This window comes from Bubalus bubalis, chromosome 4 (genome assembly GCF_019923935.1).
Source record: "Bubalus bubalis isolate 160015118507 breed Murrah chromosome 4, NDDB_SH_1, whole genome shotgun sequence".
Lineage (NCBI taxonomy): Eukaryota > Metazoa > Chordata > Mammalia > Artiodactyla > Bovidae > Bubalus > Bubalus bubalis.
This window is the reverse complement of record NC_059160.1, coordinates 142,511,718-142,529,485: the sequence shown is the minus strand read 5'-3', so window position 1 is coordinate 142,529,485 and position 17,768 is coordinate 142,511,718. Positions and strand designations below refer to the sequence as shown.

Here is a 17,768-nt window from a genome sequence, read left to right as displayed (position 1 = left end):
GTAAAATGCTTCTCCATTCCATAGTTTCAGTATCCATTCCTCCCTGCGTGCATTGTTAGCATCACAAAGTATTTGAGAGAGATATCCTTTTACATGTGTATTGGGCATGCAGGCCTTGTCAAGTTTGAGGCTGCCAGGTAATTGCCAAGTATAAACAAATAAATGATCATTTTTGTACAGTACAAGCATTTGAAGTATACACAGTGGTACTCCAGTCATGTTTAATTCTACAGTTGCTGCCAAACAAACAAACAAAAAATTAACCTAACAGGTCCTAATTATTACATTGGATTTACTAATTTTTATATTGGATTTAGTACTTTTTAAAGGGAATGCTTACCATGGAATTTTCAGGAATGATGGTTTCTAAACAAATTAATTTTTTTATTTGGAAAGATATATTTAAATAAGAGATTACATAAATATGACTATTCTGTCATAGTCTGGAATAAATTTGTTCATTTTTTTTGCAAGACAATATGCTTTTTTCTTTTTTTTTAATTTTATTTTATTTTTAAACTAACAAAATTGTATTAGTTTTGCCAAATATCTAAATGAATCCGCCACAGGTATACATGTGTTCCCAGTGTGTCATATCAAATAGCTTTAACAGAAAGGAAAAAATCCACAATTTTAATTTATCTGAACTGGAATTATTTGTTTGATCTAAAGATTAATACAGGCATTAAGAGATCCACATTTGACATGTCCTCCTCCCCATTTCACAGAGAACATCTCACTGGAATATGTATTGGACTATTTTGTGATACGATTTATAGATTATCACTGAATTTCTGGAAATTGTTTTACTTAATTTAAATAGTGGGATCCTAGCAATGAAGGGAGTAAATAACAGGTTGTTATTTAATATTTTCATTATTGTCCGTTGGGGTCATTGCTTATGTGGATTACCAGTCCAGGGTAGAATACCCCGCCATTGTGGTATTCTTCCTGTAGATATAAATATTAGAAAGAAAATGATCTATGCTGTAGCTTATGGTTAAGCTCCATAAATCAATGACTCTTGGATAAATAATCCATTAATCAAATCTTCCCAAGCAGAACTCTGAGAGCCTTGAAAATAAGAATGGACCAGTAGTTGTAAAATATCATATAACAAATTTTATTACAGCTCTCTTGAAAACTAAATTCCATGTTCTCTCACAAGTAGTTTATCTTTTATCCTGTTCTTGATCTAGATTTTTCCTAGACATTATCTCATTCTGTCCAGTTCACCTGATGGAAAATACCTTCAGTCAATGCATTCAGCCAAGCTTTATAAAAAACCTTTGTTGTGTAATGCTATAATGCATCCTGTGCCTCAGAAATGAGCTTCTCAGTCATTCTGTTGACACCCAACCAGTGTGGTGTAATCTGAACACTGCTGGAAGGGCCCTCTGCCTAAAATACGTATCCCTCAGTTGGCCAGCTTGGTCTAATGTCAGTGACTAAGAATTTCTCCTTAAAGGATAGCATATTTCATCAAATCAATCTATACTCTTTCTGAATTCATCAGGATTTTTAAAATTTCAAAGATGTGTAAACAGACAATGAAAGGAAAAGATGGAACCAAGGGTGAGGAAAGGGTTAGTTGCTCAGTTGTGTCTGACTTTTTGTGACCTCATGGACTATAGTCCAACAGGCTCTTCTGTCCTTGGAATTGTCCAGGCAAGAATACCTGAGTGGGTTGCCATTTCCTTCTCCAAAGGCTGAGGAAGTTATACCAAAAAGACAAGTTAAAAAGTTCTGAATACTTGTTAGAAATTGGCTATCCCTTATTCTTCAGCATTTTTAGCAGGAGAGAGGTGGGGGGAAATGTAGGGGAGAGAAGGGGATGCTGTGGGCCTATCAGTTGCATGAAGAAGTAGAACTAATGTCCTTTCCCCCACGGGCTCTCGTAAAGAGAACACTGTGTGATGTAGTGAAATAATAGTTTCAATAACCTTCTACTAGTAAAGACAGCATAGGATGCCAGTGTCTGTTTCCCAGAGTCCTTCAGTGTAAAGGAATCTTATAGCATAAGTCAATAAATGCGGCTCTACCAGAAACCCCATTAGAGAGTAATCAGAAAATAATTGGGCCTCTGTGCACTGTCCTTAGGCCATACCTTAGAGAACTAACGATTTTGACATTAACACCTTGGTGTGAAGTAGTTTATTCAATTGTTTTTTATACAACTGCTAGACTGGGGAAGGCTTTCTAGGAGATTTGCTGGTATGGAGAGCTGAGTAGGGAATTCAGGGCTGAAAAGAAGGGCTACTGGGAAAAAAAAAAAAGAAAAATTGCTTCAATGTGCCCCTTAGAGCTGGTTCTGTCCATGACTAGATTTTAAAAGTGCAAAATAATTCAAGATTGCATTATATTTACCAATGTAAAGAAAAAAAAAAGGAAAAAGAAAAAAAAAAACAAGAGAAAATTTTGTTGTTGTTTTTCAGTCGCTCAGTTGTATCTGACTCTTTGTCACCCCATGGACTGAAGCACACCAGGCTTCCCTGTCCTTCATTATCTCCAGGAGTTTGCTCAAATTTGTGTCCACTGAGGGAATTTTTCACTTGCAATTCCTGTCTCCCAGGGTGTTCAAGGACTTCCCAGTACAGGGATCCTTGGCCATTCTTTGCATAAGAAAAGAATTAATTCTGTGCGTGTGTGTGTGGTGGGGGTTAGGGTGGAGGGACTAAGATTAGAAATCTGTAGATCTACAACTACCCTTAACAATATGGGTGAATACGATGGAAGAATGCCACCAGAAAGAAGCTAGACTCAAAAGAGAGTATATTCTTGATGATTCCCTTTATATAAAGTACCAAGACAGATAAGGCTACCATTTGCAGTTAGAGGTCGCACTGGTGGTTAACCTTTGGAAATAGATCTAGTGATTGGAGGAAACAGAGAGGCTTTTTGGAGTTCTGGGAATCTTCTATTTCTTGATCTAGCTACAGAGAACACAAGAGCTCAGTATCCATTGAGCTATACATTGATAATATGTGCACTTTTCTCTGTAAATATTATATGTCAAGCACAAATTTTGTTTAAGCTATAGAAATCTCTCCCACATAGTAGAATATTGCTAAACTAATTACGCCTCTGCCATCTTTTCTCATCTTCTCAGCATTCAGGAGAGAAATCAGTCACTACTTCCAAGGATCAAGGTAGTTAACATTGGGTTTCAATTCCTTCCCTTGTTCACTTTCTTTCAGTTTATCCAACAGTTTTTTCACTCCCCTGTTGCACAGATGTACAAAACCGCATTTAAATAGCATGTTTAACAGTTGATGCCATTATCATCAAATAATACTTTATATTATTACACAAAATATGTGTTTGTTTTTTTTTCCACTTCTGTGCTTACTGTTAACTGGAAGCCCATGCCAAAACTGAACAATAAAGTGGTAGAGAATCAGGGTCTAGATAGGTTTTTCAGGAGTTGTTTGGGAGGGGGGGGAATCAGAGTAGGAAAGAACATCTTGAAAGTCTGTCATAGAAAGATACAATATATTAGAATGGTATAGTCACTTTTTAACTTCAGACAGTAATTTCTTTCTTATATGCATTAAAGTGTAAAAAAATGTCTAATAAGATTTTACACTTCAAAGTCATTAACTAACTGATTAACTAATGAACCTACATAACAGCTGTATGAGGTCTGTGTTAGATATCTACCACTTCACAGATCTTGTGTCATTTAGAAACTCTTACAGCTCTTTTCATCTCTGCTCTTTTCAAAGTCTTTGAAAAAAACTAATTATTATCATGTCTCCAGTGAAGGGCATGTATCACATTTCTCTCTTGAGAAGAGAAAACTCAGTGCTTTATGAAGTGACTTTCCAAAACCAGTCAAATAATTCAATGGCTTTCCTGGTGATATGACTCCAAATTTCAAATATCCTTTGCCAGTTGTTATGTTTTGTTTGCTTTGAGGAAAAACAAAAATTCACTTGTATGCCTGCATGTGGTAGGTGCTCAGTAAATATCCACTGAAATTATTTTATTGTGACTTTTTGGATAAGTTGCTTTGAATAATTCAGTCATTATTTCATAGACTCAATTAGAGTTTTTGAAAACACAAATCTTAATATTGTGTCCCTTTCTTCCAAACACCTAAATTATTTCCCACTAGAAATGAATTAGGTATTAATTTATATAGACCATTTAATTGCTAAAACAGCATGTTTCCTTCAGTACTGAGTGTGGGGGGACGTGATATGTCCATGTTTGGGAGACAAAAATGAAAAGAAAGACACACAGACAGATATTAGAGATATTTAAAGAGATATTTTGAAAAGCAATGGTCAGTTCTTCAAGTAACATTTATGAAAAGGAAATGATGCTGAATTATTAGAAAAGACAATACTAAGATCAAAAACTTTTATTCTGATGCTAAGCAAAATTGTTGTAGAACAAAGCTTAATATGGAAATTTCATTAGTGAATGTTAATAGAAGAGAATTTTCAAATTTCTGGGGAGCACTATTTGGATTTGATTTCATTTGTTAATTAGGTTCCAGGAATATTTAATCATTTTTCTATAGATTATGGACTTCTTAATTTAAATGGTTAGTATGGGAACTTTGACTTTGCCATTCATATCAGCTCACTGTGTTGCGAGAAGAACTAGTGAAAGAGAGGAGAATGACTTTTATTGAGCACTTGCTTGCCCACAAACATGTCATCTCAATTTATCCTCAGTTGCCCTGAGATGTGAAGCCCTGTTCCCAGTTTACAGATGAGAAAACTGATTGGATGCCATGCTACTAGTCTAACTGATTCAAAGGCTGTAATATCTCTCCCATGCCGGGAAATAAACGTAGTCTTCCATGAACCGATTAAATTTGAATACCTACAGTCCACATCTATTTTAACTGGTTCTGCAGGTATTCATCTGGGCACACTGATGTACTGATTTAATAAAAACTTAGATATAAGAACCTTTTCTGTTTTTCGTTGTTGTTGTTGGCCCCCTCTTTCAGTCTTACCCAGCTCACGCGGCTTGAATTCTGGCTGGCACAAGCAGTGCGGTCAAGGCTGCAGCTGTTTGCATCCCCTCCTCCCATGCTCATCATGAGTTCTGCAAATGAGCCCTGCAGACTGGTATTGCGTTCTGCAGTTTATTTGACAAATAGCTTTTGTGGCCTTTGATTTTTCATATCACTCATAAATTCTGGCAACAGACGGGCTGTTAGTCAGATTCAAATTCCATACATTTGAAAGGATAGAGCTGAAGATTTCTGTGTTGAAAGTGGACTCTACCCTAAAGATTTATTTGTAAATTTTACTGAAAACTGCTTTGAGAGGAACCTAGGATAGTCTCTTGGTGCTGCCTAACTGCAAATTCTTTCCATCCTTGCGCCATAAATCTTGATAATACGTCTTTTAAAATGTGCCTGAGAAATGTATTTCGTGTTTATAGTGCTGGATTTTTAGTGAGTCAAATTGTGCTCCAGCAGTATGTTTGCCTCTTCACGTTCTGTGTGACACTGGAGGAAAATGGAGACTTCGGTCATTCAGCTGCAGGCTCTAAGAAAGCCTGTTGTAACTGTGCATTTTAATTAACCAAATCAGCTGAGGAAATGTTGTCTCTCAACTGTGGTGTAGCTGTCTGCCTTGTAAAGTACCTCCCTGGATAAACAGAGGACTTCTATTTCTTAAACTGCCTTTCCCCCATGGTCTTTAGGAGTGCTGGGTTTTTTCTTTTTTCTTAAATTACAGGTGGAGAACGTTTAATTAACTCTAAAATGATTCTCCAGGAAACTCAGTTGCATTTTTTACAACACTTTGAGCTACAGTATAGTTACTGCAGGATGTGTGCTGTGATTGGAGCACAGAGAAACATTTATTAACCTGAATTTTGTTTTGTCATGTTACCAGAGATGGCATCTGCACTTGGGTACAGTTGAAATACAAATTGAAGATCAGATACTTAGGAAAAAAAACCAAAAACTAATCAGTGGGCTACTGTGAGCTGAGCAAACAAAATGCGAATAATTTAACCACTGATTATTTCTGCACAACACACTGCTGGATGTTAAACTGAGTTAAGTATGAGGAGACAGTTGTGGTTGAAAGAGTTATGTGCAAATTTGACCTCTGGAAATATAATTTGTGAGCCTGGTATTGAAAACTGCTGAATACATCCTGCTGCAAAACTTCTTACCTATATGTTTGATTATGGGTTAATTAAGCACTGAGTTCCTTCATTCAGCTATTAACCATGCAGAATATTTTGAACCTATAGTAGATTAGTGATTTCAGAACAGTGGTTTTTCATGTCTTCAAACTATGTGCCATGGAGTCCAGGGCCCTCTACCTGATCTAGACCAAGCAGATTCCAATATTGAAGATTAAAAGTAGAACAAGAACTCAACCACTTCTTATATTTCTTTCTTTTAAACAATATTAGAAACAAAATTTTTCTTTTTAAAATTAAAGTAACCACACAGTATCTCTTAAGCAAGAGAGATAAAGGTTAGAGGTAAAAAATGATGCAAATGTTTGCAGTAAAAACTTGGAATTGATAACTAAGAGAGAGACCAAGGAATGTAGTCTTTGGGATTGACACATATACACCGTTGACTCTATGTATAACATACATAACTAATGAGAACTCACTATATAGTTTCAAGAACCTACTCAGTGCTCTGTGGCCTAAATGGGAAGAAAATAAAAAAAGTGGGGGGATATGTTTGTGCATGTAGCTGATTCACTTTGCTCTATGGTAGAAACTAACACATCATTGTAAAGCAACTATACCCCAATAAAAATTAATTTTTAAAAAATCACTGAAAATACAATTAAATTAGTTTAGGGTTTCAAATAGAAGGTAAGAAAATGCACTGTGAAGTTCTCAAAAACCCTCATAGTTACAAGTTTTATGACTAAATAAGGGTTTCATTTCAATTCTCTTAGTATATATGTTCCAAAAATGAATCTGTTTCATTGATGGCAAAGATTACCATGGTCCAGAGACTGAGTGATACCTTACATGAAATGAAATACCTGGATGTTCTGTTATAATAAATCTTCCCTGCCTTTACAAATCACAATTAAAATGTGCCTTAAAAGTATATTAGAGAGGGATATAATTTCTATTTCTGAAATTAAACTACAATTTACAAAATCACAGTTTTTCATTTATAGAACTAAACAAAACTATTGAATACAAATAGATTTTTGACCCCCTTTTGAATTAAATTATTAGACTATGTTATCTTAATTATTGTTTTCTAAAAGAAAAAAAAATGCCATTAGCATTAGCATTAGCTAATTTTCCTATTAACCCAGTCAGAAGGTACATAATCAAATGGTATAAATTGACTTATTGATAAAAGTTGGATAGAGGGAAAAATTGAAAGATATTTTAACTGGTGATGAGAGAGAGAAAAGAAATTCAGTAGAAAGCTGTAAGATGATGAACAGAAAGGAGGAAAGGAAACACCCATCAACTGGCAGATGCTTCAGGCCTCTATAATCAGTTGTGCCTGCTGCATAATCAATGTTCAGGAGGTTAAAAACAAAAAGTGAGCATTTCTAATTGTCAACTTCTAAGTATTTGATGTTCAGTGTTCAGGAGACTAGTTACTCTGAAAATGTGTATAATTAGTAAGCCGAAGACATCTGACTTGGTTTCCGTGATAGTGTAGGGTAGTCACTTTATTTGGGAAGAGGACAGACCTTGGGACATGTCTAAAGTAGAAGCCTTGTGGCACTAGGCATGTGATCAGGAGACATCCACGCTAAAGAGAAAAGGACCTTTCCCAAGAAGCAGTGGATGTGGGCAGTCACAAGTATATGGCTTTTACAATAAAAGTTGACTATCCAACCTTCACTAAAATCAAGATATACTCATTCTTTGAATTAAATATTCTTTATTTGTCTCACAGTACTTTTTAGCTCTTAGTCACTTTAACATACCAGCCAAAATGGTCATACTGTTGGCAACTATCAAAGAAAAATTGTTGTCAGATTATTTACAACATAGAAGCAATTTAAATTTAAATATAAATCTTGAAAACCATATTTTTGTAAGAATAATTTTTGAAATCAACTGATAAATGAGAAGAGGCTAACAGGAGGACCTGAAAGGGAGAGGAAAGTCATTTCTCATAAAAGAAATAGCTTGAGTAAAGGCATAAGGTAGAAAAGCACAAAGGTCCATATAGTCAAAGCTATGGTTTTTCCAGTGGTCATGTATAGATGTGAGAGCTGGACCATACAGAAGGCTGAGCACTGAGGAATTGATGCTTTTGAACTGTGGTGCTGGAGAAGACTCTTGAGAGTCCCTTGGATTTGCCAGGAAATTAAACCAGTCAATCCTAAAGGAAATCAACCCTGAATATTCACTGGAAGGACTGATGCTGAAGCTCCAATACTTTAGCCACCTGATATGAAGAACTGACTCATTGGAAAAGACCCTGATGCTGGGAAAGGTTGAAGGCAAAAGGAGAAGAGGGAGGCAGAAGATAAGATGGCTAGATAGTATCATTGACTCAATGGACATGAATTTGAGCAAACTGGAAGATATTGGGGGACAGGGGAGCCTGGTGTGCTGCAGTCCATGGGGTTGCAGAGTCGCACACGACTTAGTAAGTGAACAGCAACAAGGAGAGCACGTGCTACTTCAAGAACTGGCCAGTGTTAGAGCAAGGGGAATGGTGTGGGAATAAAGGTAAAGATGTCATTGGACTTTGATGGGAGATTAGGACTTAGGTTTTATATACCATGTTACTCTTCAGTAATTATATGCCCCTGAGGTTTTGGCAGTTAAGATTCTATTTCTTGAAAGTTGGCCAGATATGTTTTTTATTCCATACAAAAATAGATAGGGCTTCCATTGTGGCTCAGCTGGTAAAGAATCTGCCTGCAGTGCGGGATACCTAGGTTTGATCCCTGGGTTAGGGAGATCCCCTGGAGAAGGGAAAGGCTACTCTGGCCTGGAGAATTCCATGGACTGTATATTACATGGGGTCGCAAAGAGTTGGGCATGACATAATGAAATACAGCTATTAAAGCATACTGTTGTACAGAAACTTTAAGCAATTTGAGCTAATGAAGTGAAGGAGTAGGTTACAGTTATGTGCCAAGCTTTATACTAAGTGATTTTTATCTAAGTCATCTGATTTAATCATCATAGGATCTTTGTGAGTATTAAATTAAATAATATATGCAGTGTGCCAAAACAAAGTACATAAAAATATTCAGGAAATGCCAATTCTTTGCCTTATTGTGACAACCCTGTTATTATATTATTTTATACATTTTCATTTTTGAGATGAAAAAGCTAATAGTCAATATTTTGCAGTTATTAAGTCGCAGTCAAACTGGTTCATCCTGGATCCATAGCCCAAGTTCTGTCTTGTATGTAGTATTGTCTCTCTATGGAGAAAACTAAGGAGAAATCCTGTATATAATGGTAATTTACTGAGAAGATTTCTCAGACTATAGTTTACTGAATGAAACATGGATTATTTGCCCTGCCTTGGTTCTTGTGGGAAGGCCCCACTTCATGTTTGAGAAAAACATAGCGGTATCTACAAAGACTGATTTCAGAGGGGCTGGCAAAGCACCTTTGCCCTCAGAAGCATAACCCCAGCTCTTAGTATATGACTTTGTTACCTTTAGCAAAAGGATTTTTTTTTTCTTTTAATTTCAATTAAAGTGTGAGTGTCCTTGGAAGGGATAATGATACTAGTCAAGATCTGGGGATATATTTTGAGTAAGGAGGACAAAACCAAGAGAGCCCCAGGTAGTCCTGGATGGAGGAATTTCAGTGTGCAAAATCTGAAGTGGAGGGAAGGTCTGGGAATGGGAGACAGGGAAGATCGAAGGCAGACACCTCAGACTTGACTAGACTGCACTCTAGAGACAAAGCCAGTCAGTTTGATCACTCCAATTACAAAATTGATGAATTGCCCTGTGACTTTCTGACAGGTTCAAAATTTGAGCGGGGTTTCTAGCAAAGCCAGAAGTATTATACAGCAAGAGAACTGGGAAAAGATCTTCAGGCATGGAACAAAACAACTAAGGAACAAACAAAAGAAACCTCTGTGTTAGACGTCAAAACATTTAAGAATTGTGAAGCTTAAATTTAAGAATACGGTGGTAAATGTGGAGAGTAAAACAGATGTCAGGAAAGTGAAATAAAGAATGTCCACTATTTACTATCACTGTTAAGATTAAGAAATACAGAACGTGAGCCTTGGAATCTATGTTTTGTCTGTCTTGGCCTTTCTTTTTAATTTATAACTAGCGTAATGCTTTTGCATTTCAGTGTAAGCTAATAGAGATCCCACACATCTCTGTGCATTAGACCATAAAAACAAGCAAGGTGGAGCCCATAGAAACATACATAGATTTTTACATTTTACTACTCAGTTCTCCCCATAAAAGTCCATAGGACTAAGTGCATGCTGCCTTTTAATGACATAAAATAGGCCAGAGTAGGTGCCACAGACTGGGAAGCTGACTGTACTGGCAGGTTAGAATAAAACTAGCAAAGGGATATCCTAATGGTAACTTGCTGGAATTCATTGCCTAATACGGGCTGGAGAAGTATACTTTGGTTTGAGAAGCCTTGTGTGGGTAGGGTATGAATGATTTTAGGGCAGTCCTATAAAGAAGGGACAAGATTTAGGATTAATGGATGAAGCCTGTCAAATAAAAGAGTCAATATAAAGCCTCTGTTCTTATATTAAAAGACATATATATATAAACATTCCTGGCACATAATAAGTTAAGTATGTAAAAATATACATACACATAAACAAATGTATGGTAAAATGTTAATAATCATAGGAAGGATAGGCCTTTTTTTTTTTTTTTCCCCTAAGCATCTAAAAGAGTCCTAGCTTGGTGGAAAACACAAAATATATATGTAATAGGGCCTCTACCATATTAAATAGATCTTTAATTATTCCATTTAATTTAGTTCAATTATGTTACCTAAACTTCCTTAGGATAAATGACAATACTGCAACCAAATATTTATAGCCTGTAACTGTGAAATTTCATATAAATTGTGCAGAATCCCTTTCATAAACCGATGAAAGACAAGCCAACATTGATCCTTAGGTGCCTAGTTAGCTTTCAGATTTCTTAGAGAGTTTATAGGAGCTTCCCTAATGGCTCAGGTAGAGTCTGCCTGCAATGCAGGAGACCGGGCTTACTGTTGTAAGTTATCCCAGGTTTATTAGAGACTTTAAAGTCACTCTACTACTTCAAGATCAACATGGTACATTCTATAAGTTTCCTTTAAACATTTTTGTGAGATGCTGGTTGATGGCATCAAAAAGGGGGTAAGCATGTTCATTCTTGCAGAGAGTAAAACGGATCAATATTAATAAGAAGCACTTTTTAACTACACATATGGACCACCAAGTTGAAGTCATGATCACCACTCACTATACTATATAGCCTCACTATCTGAAGACATTATCTTTTTACCTCTACTTCATCAGTAAGTTTGAACCCCAAGAATGATGAATAAGGATTTATACTTAATTGAAAATCCTTTTTTGCTCTTTACTGGCGAAATGTATTTTATACCCTGAATAGATGTAATTAGTGAAATGCAGCTTTAACAGAAATTGCCTTTGTTAACTGCAGTCTTTGCCTTGTCATTGTATTTGTAAGGCGCCCCAAACTTGCATTTCATCCCTGCAAAAGACAGAACTCTGATTGTTGGTAGGTGGTTTTGACTGATGACATGCAGTTGAGTATTCCCATTGATAAAGCCCTATATTTTGTTTCTAGGAGGTAGTTAATTAAAAAGGAAAACAACATAGCTCAGCTGGTAAAGAATCCGCCTGCAATGCAGGAGCCCCTGGTTTGATTCCTGAGTCAGGAAGATCCGCTGGAGAAGGGATAGGCTACCCACTCCAGTATTCTGGCCTAGAGAATTCCATGGACTATACAGTCCCAAAGAGTTGGACATGACTGAGCGACCTTGACTTTCACTTTCAAGTTGTAATACTTTGCCAGATTGGCAATTAAACTATATTTCTTCTACTGAAAATCAGAAGATACTGTAGAGGTGGTTTGTAAGCTGTAGAGGAAAGGGAAAAGGGTCAGCCAGACTTACATTTTGCTTTATGGTCTAATTTTTAAATTGAAGATATGATGCTCCTTTTTAGTAAGTTGACTAATTGTGTTGATTTATATGAGCAAAGACTTTTTTGTGTTACATAGGAAGTAGGGAATAAGAGTGGGAGAAAGGAATAGATGATTTTTTTTTTTCCTGGAGCAGGGAGAATGAGATTCACTGAAAGTAAAGTAAAAAGAATTGTCAAGAAATTTATCAATTTTCATTACAATATTTTCTGGATAGGTTAAGCCAGAAGCTCCTTTTTCTTTTTTTTTCAATAAAATGGATTGTTTCTGCTTGGTCTTAGCTCTTGTTTTCTCTGTATTCCGTAAATTCCCCTTACGTGTTCAAGATACCCAACTCAAGCACATATACCAATAATCCTATGAAGGTAGAGTTGCATAAAATTTATAAATTTTTTTTTTCCATTGAAAAACCACCATCATCTCTCTGTTCTCGAAAGATTTCACAGAAAAAGATTTCATAGACACTCAGCTGTCAGGGAGGGGGAACAGTTTTCTACTTAAATTATAAGAATTTTGGGAATACATCTGCTGCATCATACTTGGTAGGAAATGCTACACTCAGTAGAAGAAGAGTTTTGATTACATTGGTCATTTTTTTTTTTTGATGAAAAGCCCACAAAGAGTACTCTTAAGTTTTTAATTTTTCATAAATGAATGTTATTATTCATAAAAATTATTTGTATTTTTATGCTACTTTTTTTAATTCAGTGATTTTCAACAGCAATAACTGATAGATTAAACCCAATAGTAATTTCAATACTTGAAGGAAATTTTGGATACTCTTTCATTGGGGGAAAAATAAAACAGAGTATATGAAATGTAATCAGTACCTGGAAATGTGCTAACCCCATGTAACATGTTAGAAGCAATTACCTTTTGCTCAATAATGGTGTCATCTTGACACTTTACAAGATATATTTGTAAAGTGTAAAGTCATTAAGGGCTCAAAATAGTGCTACTGCAGAGGGGAACAGGGCAAATAAGTTAATTGAAAGCTTTTGTTGTCATGACATTTTGGGGGACAAATTAGAATTTTGATTTAGTTGGATAACCTTTTGATTCACTGTTCTCTGGTTGGTATCTGTTTATGTTTATTGTATATTATAGTCATTAATAACTCATAGACTTGGATAACATTGGGTGGAAGAAATTTCTTTATGGAAAATAAAGATCAAAGACAAATTAAGTTCTAGACACATGGCCAAGTCTCAAAATTCATATTAATGTAAATAGACTTGGGTTTCTGTTACATAGAGATTAGTAACGTCTTTCTAGCCCAGGCCAAACACAGAACACCTGCAAACATAGCTGATCATCTTAATAAATGCTCTTTGAAAATAGTAAGTAGATGACATTTTAGAGTTTACAAAGTATTGCTCACATTTTGTCCTCCCAATAACCATATGAAGTCAATAATATTTGCCCATTTTACAGATGGGAAACATCAAGTTCAGAAAAGCTAAGGGATTTCCCCAGGATTACCTGACTTGAAAATGCCAGAGAAATTTGAATTTAAGGCCCATAGAGTGCTCTGTTATATATGGCTGTGATATTTTCCTTAAATCAAAATAATCATAAACTCTTTTTATGCAGATTATCTCTGTAGTATTTCTACTGTATTCTACTGACTATAAAATCACTGATGATTTTGAAGAGTAGGCAAAAGTGGGTCTAATTCTATAGGCAATTATGCTTAGATTCTAGAAACTCTGACTTTCACCATGTTATTTTATTTGTTCTCAAGAGTCATTTAATACAACCTATTTAGCTTCCATTAGTTCTGTTTTCTGATGACATTTGTAATTAAAATTCACTGATACTATTTTTCATGTTAATAGTTTCTTCCAGCTGCCTCTAATTTTTAACATAGGTAGCTAACAGAATACAAGTATAGAAAAACTCTATGGGTTTGCTACAGATCCAGATTCTAATGAGAATCCAGGGGAAAGGGAATAAAAGAAGCAACGCTGTTTCTGAATTTTTCATTTCTCATGGCTCAGTTCTCATTTGTCATGTCTGGAACTCATTTTGTCTTAGTCTTCATAGCCTGATGCTTGTTTCTGATGCTGGTCTAATCCACACTTTAAATAAACTATTTAAGTTCTCTTCTTGGTAAATGTCAAGGGAAGAGAAGATACTTCATGCACCTTCAGCATCCTAAAATCCTTGCCAGTTCTACAAATCTGACTCTGCATTATCCTTCCCCAGAAGGAGAGCATAATTTCATTATCTATGAATCATCACCTCTTAGACTGTAACATCATTGTCAGAGAGCCTAATAGAACCAGTGTTCAGCCGACTGAAGAGGGAGAGGGAGGGAGAGAGCACTGGGGCAAAGAACAGGTCACTGCCATGATCAACAGACTGAAGCATTCTAGAGCCGGAAGGGGAGGCCTCCCTTATTCCACAGCTCAGACACTCCTGCCTGGCAAATAACTGCTACTGGGTCTTTCAATATTAATATTGAAATTTGTTTCCCCAACCTAAATTACATTATATTTTAGTATTCTGCCTATGTAAATCCTCTCACCTAATGATATTCGTCCAATGCCAATGATTTTAAATACTTTAAAGTATTTCTTATCTATTTTTTGTTATGTTATTACTTGTTCTTCATCTTAGGACACTTATTTCTAGCCCTCAGTTTCAGTTCTGTGGCCTCTGGCCATTACTAAGTAAGTCAATATACAAAATGTAACTTTAAAATGTTACACTATAACTATGTTTCCAAGGGGGGAGGATTAAATAAAAGTAAAATCTGATTCATGGATCAAAAACTGTATGTTGAAAACCACACTTACATAGGAATTGAGGATGAAAACGAAGAATGTTTGAATAGCTGTGGTTAGTCTAACCAGCCACTGGAGGTCACTGCTGCTCCACAGAAATGCAGTTTATTGCCTCCCTGTCTGGTTAGGTAGTTGGTTCACCAAATTAAGTTTAAAAAAAAAGGTTTAAATTATTTGAAAAGATGTAATGTCAACATCTTTAGAAAATATAAACTAATTTAAAAGGAATATATCTTGGATAAGTATTGCTTAGATCACTGTGACACTCGGAATATATTAACGCCATGCTGCGGTAGCACTATGCGTACTGGGGCTCATAAAAATTAGAAAAAAAACTCCATATTTTTCAAAGACTAAACTGTATTTCCTCTCTCTCTGGTAAAGCATTCAAAGACTGAATCCATTCTGCATTGACGTGTCTCTGTTGTGTAGTTCAACAGGTCAGGCTGTTTATTTAACTGTTGTCTAGTTGGACACAATATAAATTTGGGACAGAAAATGAAATATCAACTAATATGCACTGAGTTTAAAATACTTATGAAAATAGATTTATGGTTTGCAGTCCAAAATTTGCCATGGGGTGGGTGTGAGGACAACAACATTTGAGCAGAACACTTACAAGTCAGCTTTGTTATATTTTTTGTGGTGAACTAGTAATTGTCTAACCTATAAGAATTATATACTGAGAACTAGAAATGCTTCATTCCCAAAGAGAGGGAAATTTTTTTTTTATAATTTCATGTCCTGAATCAAAATTACTTTTACAATCTAAGGAATTTTATTTTGGTTCTTATCTAGTATTAAATTTATATATAGCTAAAGTTAGGCATTAAAAAATGACAAGCCTTCAAATTTTGGTTATTCATGTAACCTTAACACACCAGGTGGTTTTGGATTTTAGAAACACTTTTAAAACAACAAGCATATTTCATATATACTAGCAGTACCACAGCATTGAGAATTTTCAAAACTTTCAAAATATAAAAATATACCTTGCCTAAATTTATTTGGTACCCATGACAAACGAGGCAGAAGTTCAAGTCAAAGAATAGAAAGGGGCTTTTTCACATAAACACTGCATTTAATTAATACAATCATCTTTAGTACAGGTAAAAATGAGGCTGACCAAAGAAAATTTCTTTTTTTTAGATGAAATATGTATTTACTGACATTTTATGAAAAATGTAAAATTACAACTTCAGTGAAAAACATCACAGTAGGCTCAGTCATCCAGTTCATAGTACTGGGAGGAATTATCTGCATTATTAATCAATTGGGAATCTGGGACTATTTGCAATTAATAACTGTATATCCAATAATTATCCATGGACAAATATATTATAGCTATGATGCTTCTCTGAACTGGTATCTATTTAAGATTTAATCAAAATCAAAGTACCTTGAAAAATCTACTTTCGATGTTCCTTTTTCTTTATTGCTTATAAAAGTATGATTTTTATAATCTGGCTTCTTTGCAATTATATCTCATGGTGACTTGCCTAGATTTTTCCTCTCAGCATATGAAAAGCCTCCAAACTATAAAAAATGCTGGTAAAAATAGCCATTTACTTTTTCTTTTTTTTTTTGCTGCAGCGATTCTGTTTTGAAAGAACAGGGGCATGGTTAAAGATATAAGGCTTGACAAGTCAAATTAAATGAAACAGGCTCAGTGTTGCAATTTGAGATTTTTGCTCCTATAATGGAATTGTTCATTTTAGAGAATGAAAAGCAGACTAAAGACATTTTTCTAAAATCTAAATGAACTGTAGTCAAAGTTACTTAAATACAGAAGCTATGATATTTGTGCTGCAGTCAATAAACTTTCACCATCGACATAAAAACATGCATGCAGCTTGCATATTGCCAGCAGGGTCTGTACAGATTCATACTGATGAATGGAATTCACAATACAGATGAACACGGGGACACTGTAACATCAGCACTGTAACATCAACAACAGAGAAGCAAAAGACAACTGCCATGGGGTCGGTCTTTTTTCTTGTAAGATTTATTTTATCTTATTAAGGTGTTGTCAAAACTATCCTTTTCAATGGGTGGTGGAAATTGAGTCTTAAAATGTGTTCTCTATGCCTTTGAATGAAATGTCAGTCATCAGGGGACTGGCATGTGTGCAGGGCATATAGTGAAGCACAGCAGGACAGTCCACAAATCCCAAACAGAAGAACAGACAGAGCTCATGATTCCACTCCCCACATTAGGGTCCTAAAAGAGCTGGAGAGAGAAATTCTGGTAAGCTCCTAATCACATGCGTTTAGCAAGCTGCATTCCCGTTTGCAAGCCTCATCTCTGAAAACTTAAGGTGAGGATGTGTGGAAAAATCTGCCTCCTCAAATTTGCCTCTTGCCTATTTTATTTATTTATTTATTTATTCACTCATTTCGGATATGTGGAGGCTAAAAGAAACTGACAGTGAAACCTCTACTGTGATTTTTGCAGAGATGGATTTCAGAGACAAGGCTTCAAGTCTAAACTTTGTGGTTTTACTGTCTCCTCACATTTTGCAGTCATCTACTTGCAACAATTTAACCCTTCCACAGTTTTCTTTAGGCTTGCTTTATTGTAATTCAGACACCTCTGAAAACTGCTTCTGGTGCTTCTTTAACAGAGCACCGTCTTTCAATAGTTTCCTGCAATTTTCTTTTTAAGCTAGGCGTTGTTTTAAGACTGCCCCTAAATGTTCCTATAATCAAGTCATCTCCTAGAATCAGTTTCAGCTCCAAGTACCTGGGATCATTCAGGTTTTCCTTGATTTACCAATGAACTGCAAACCTTCTAAAACTGTAAATTTGGTCCTACTAGGAGAATAACAGCAGATGTGAGGGATCACTTATGAAAGAAGTTTTATCTTAAAACAAGT

The 17,768-nt window shown here is 35.6% G+C and overlaps 2 protein-coding genes across 6 annotated transcripts in view; one reads left to right on the top strand and one right to left on the bottom strand.

The window, feature by feature from the left end:
• CTNNA3 (catenin alpha 3) overlaps positions 1 to 17,768 on the top strand; it is a 1,922,732-nt gene that overhangs the window by 809,706 nt on the left and 1,095,258 nt on the right. The window lies entirely within an intron of this gene.
• Positions 1 to 17,768, bottom strand: part of LRRTM3 (leucine rich repeat transmembrane neuronal 3) — a 207,559-nt gene that overhangs the window by 187,479 nt on the left and 2,312 nt on the right. Inside the window, exon 3 of one of the 2 annotated variants that reach the window (XM_044942174.2) lies at positions 16,317 to 17,122. The exons of the other annotated variant lie outside the window; for it this stretch is intronic. Coding sequence (XP_044798109.1) covers positions 17,114 to 17,122 — 9 coding nt within the window. The 3' untranslated portion in view covers positions 16,317 to 17,113. Of the gene's footprint in view, positions 1 to 16,316; positions 17,123 to 17,768 lie in introns of those variants that run through there. 2 annotated transcript variants of the gene reach the window in all.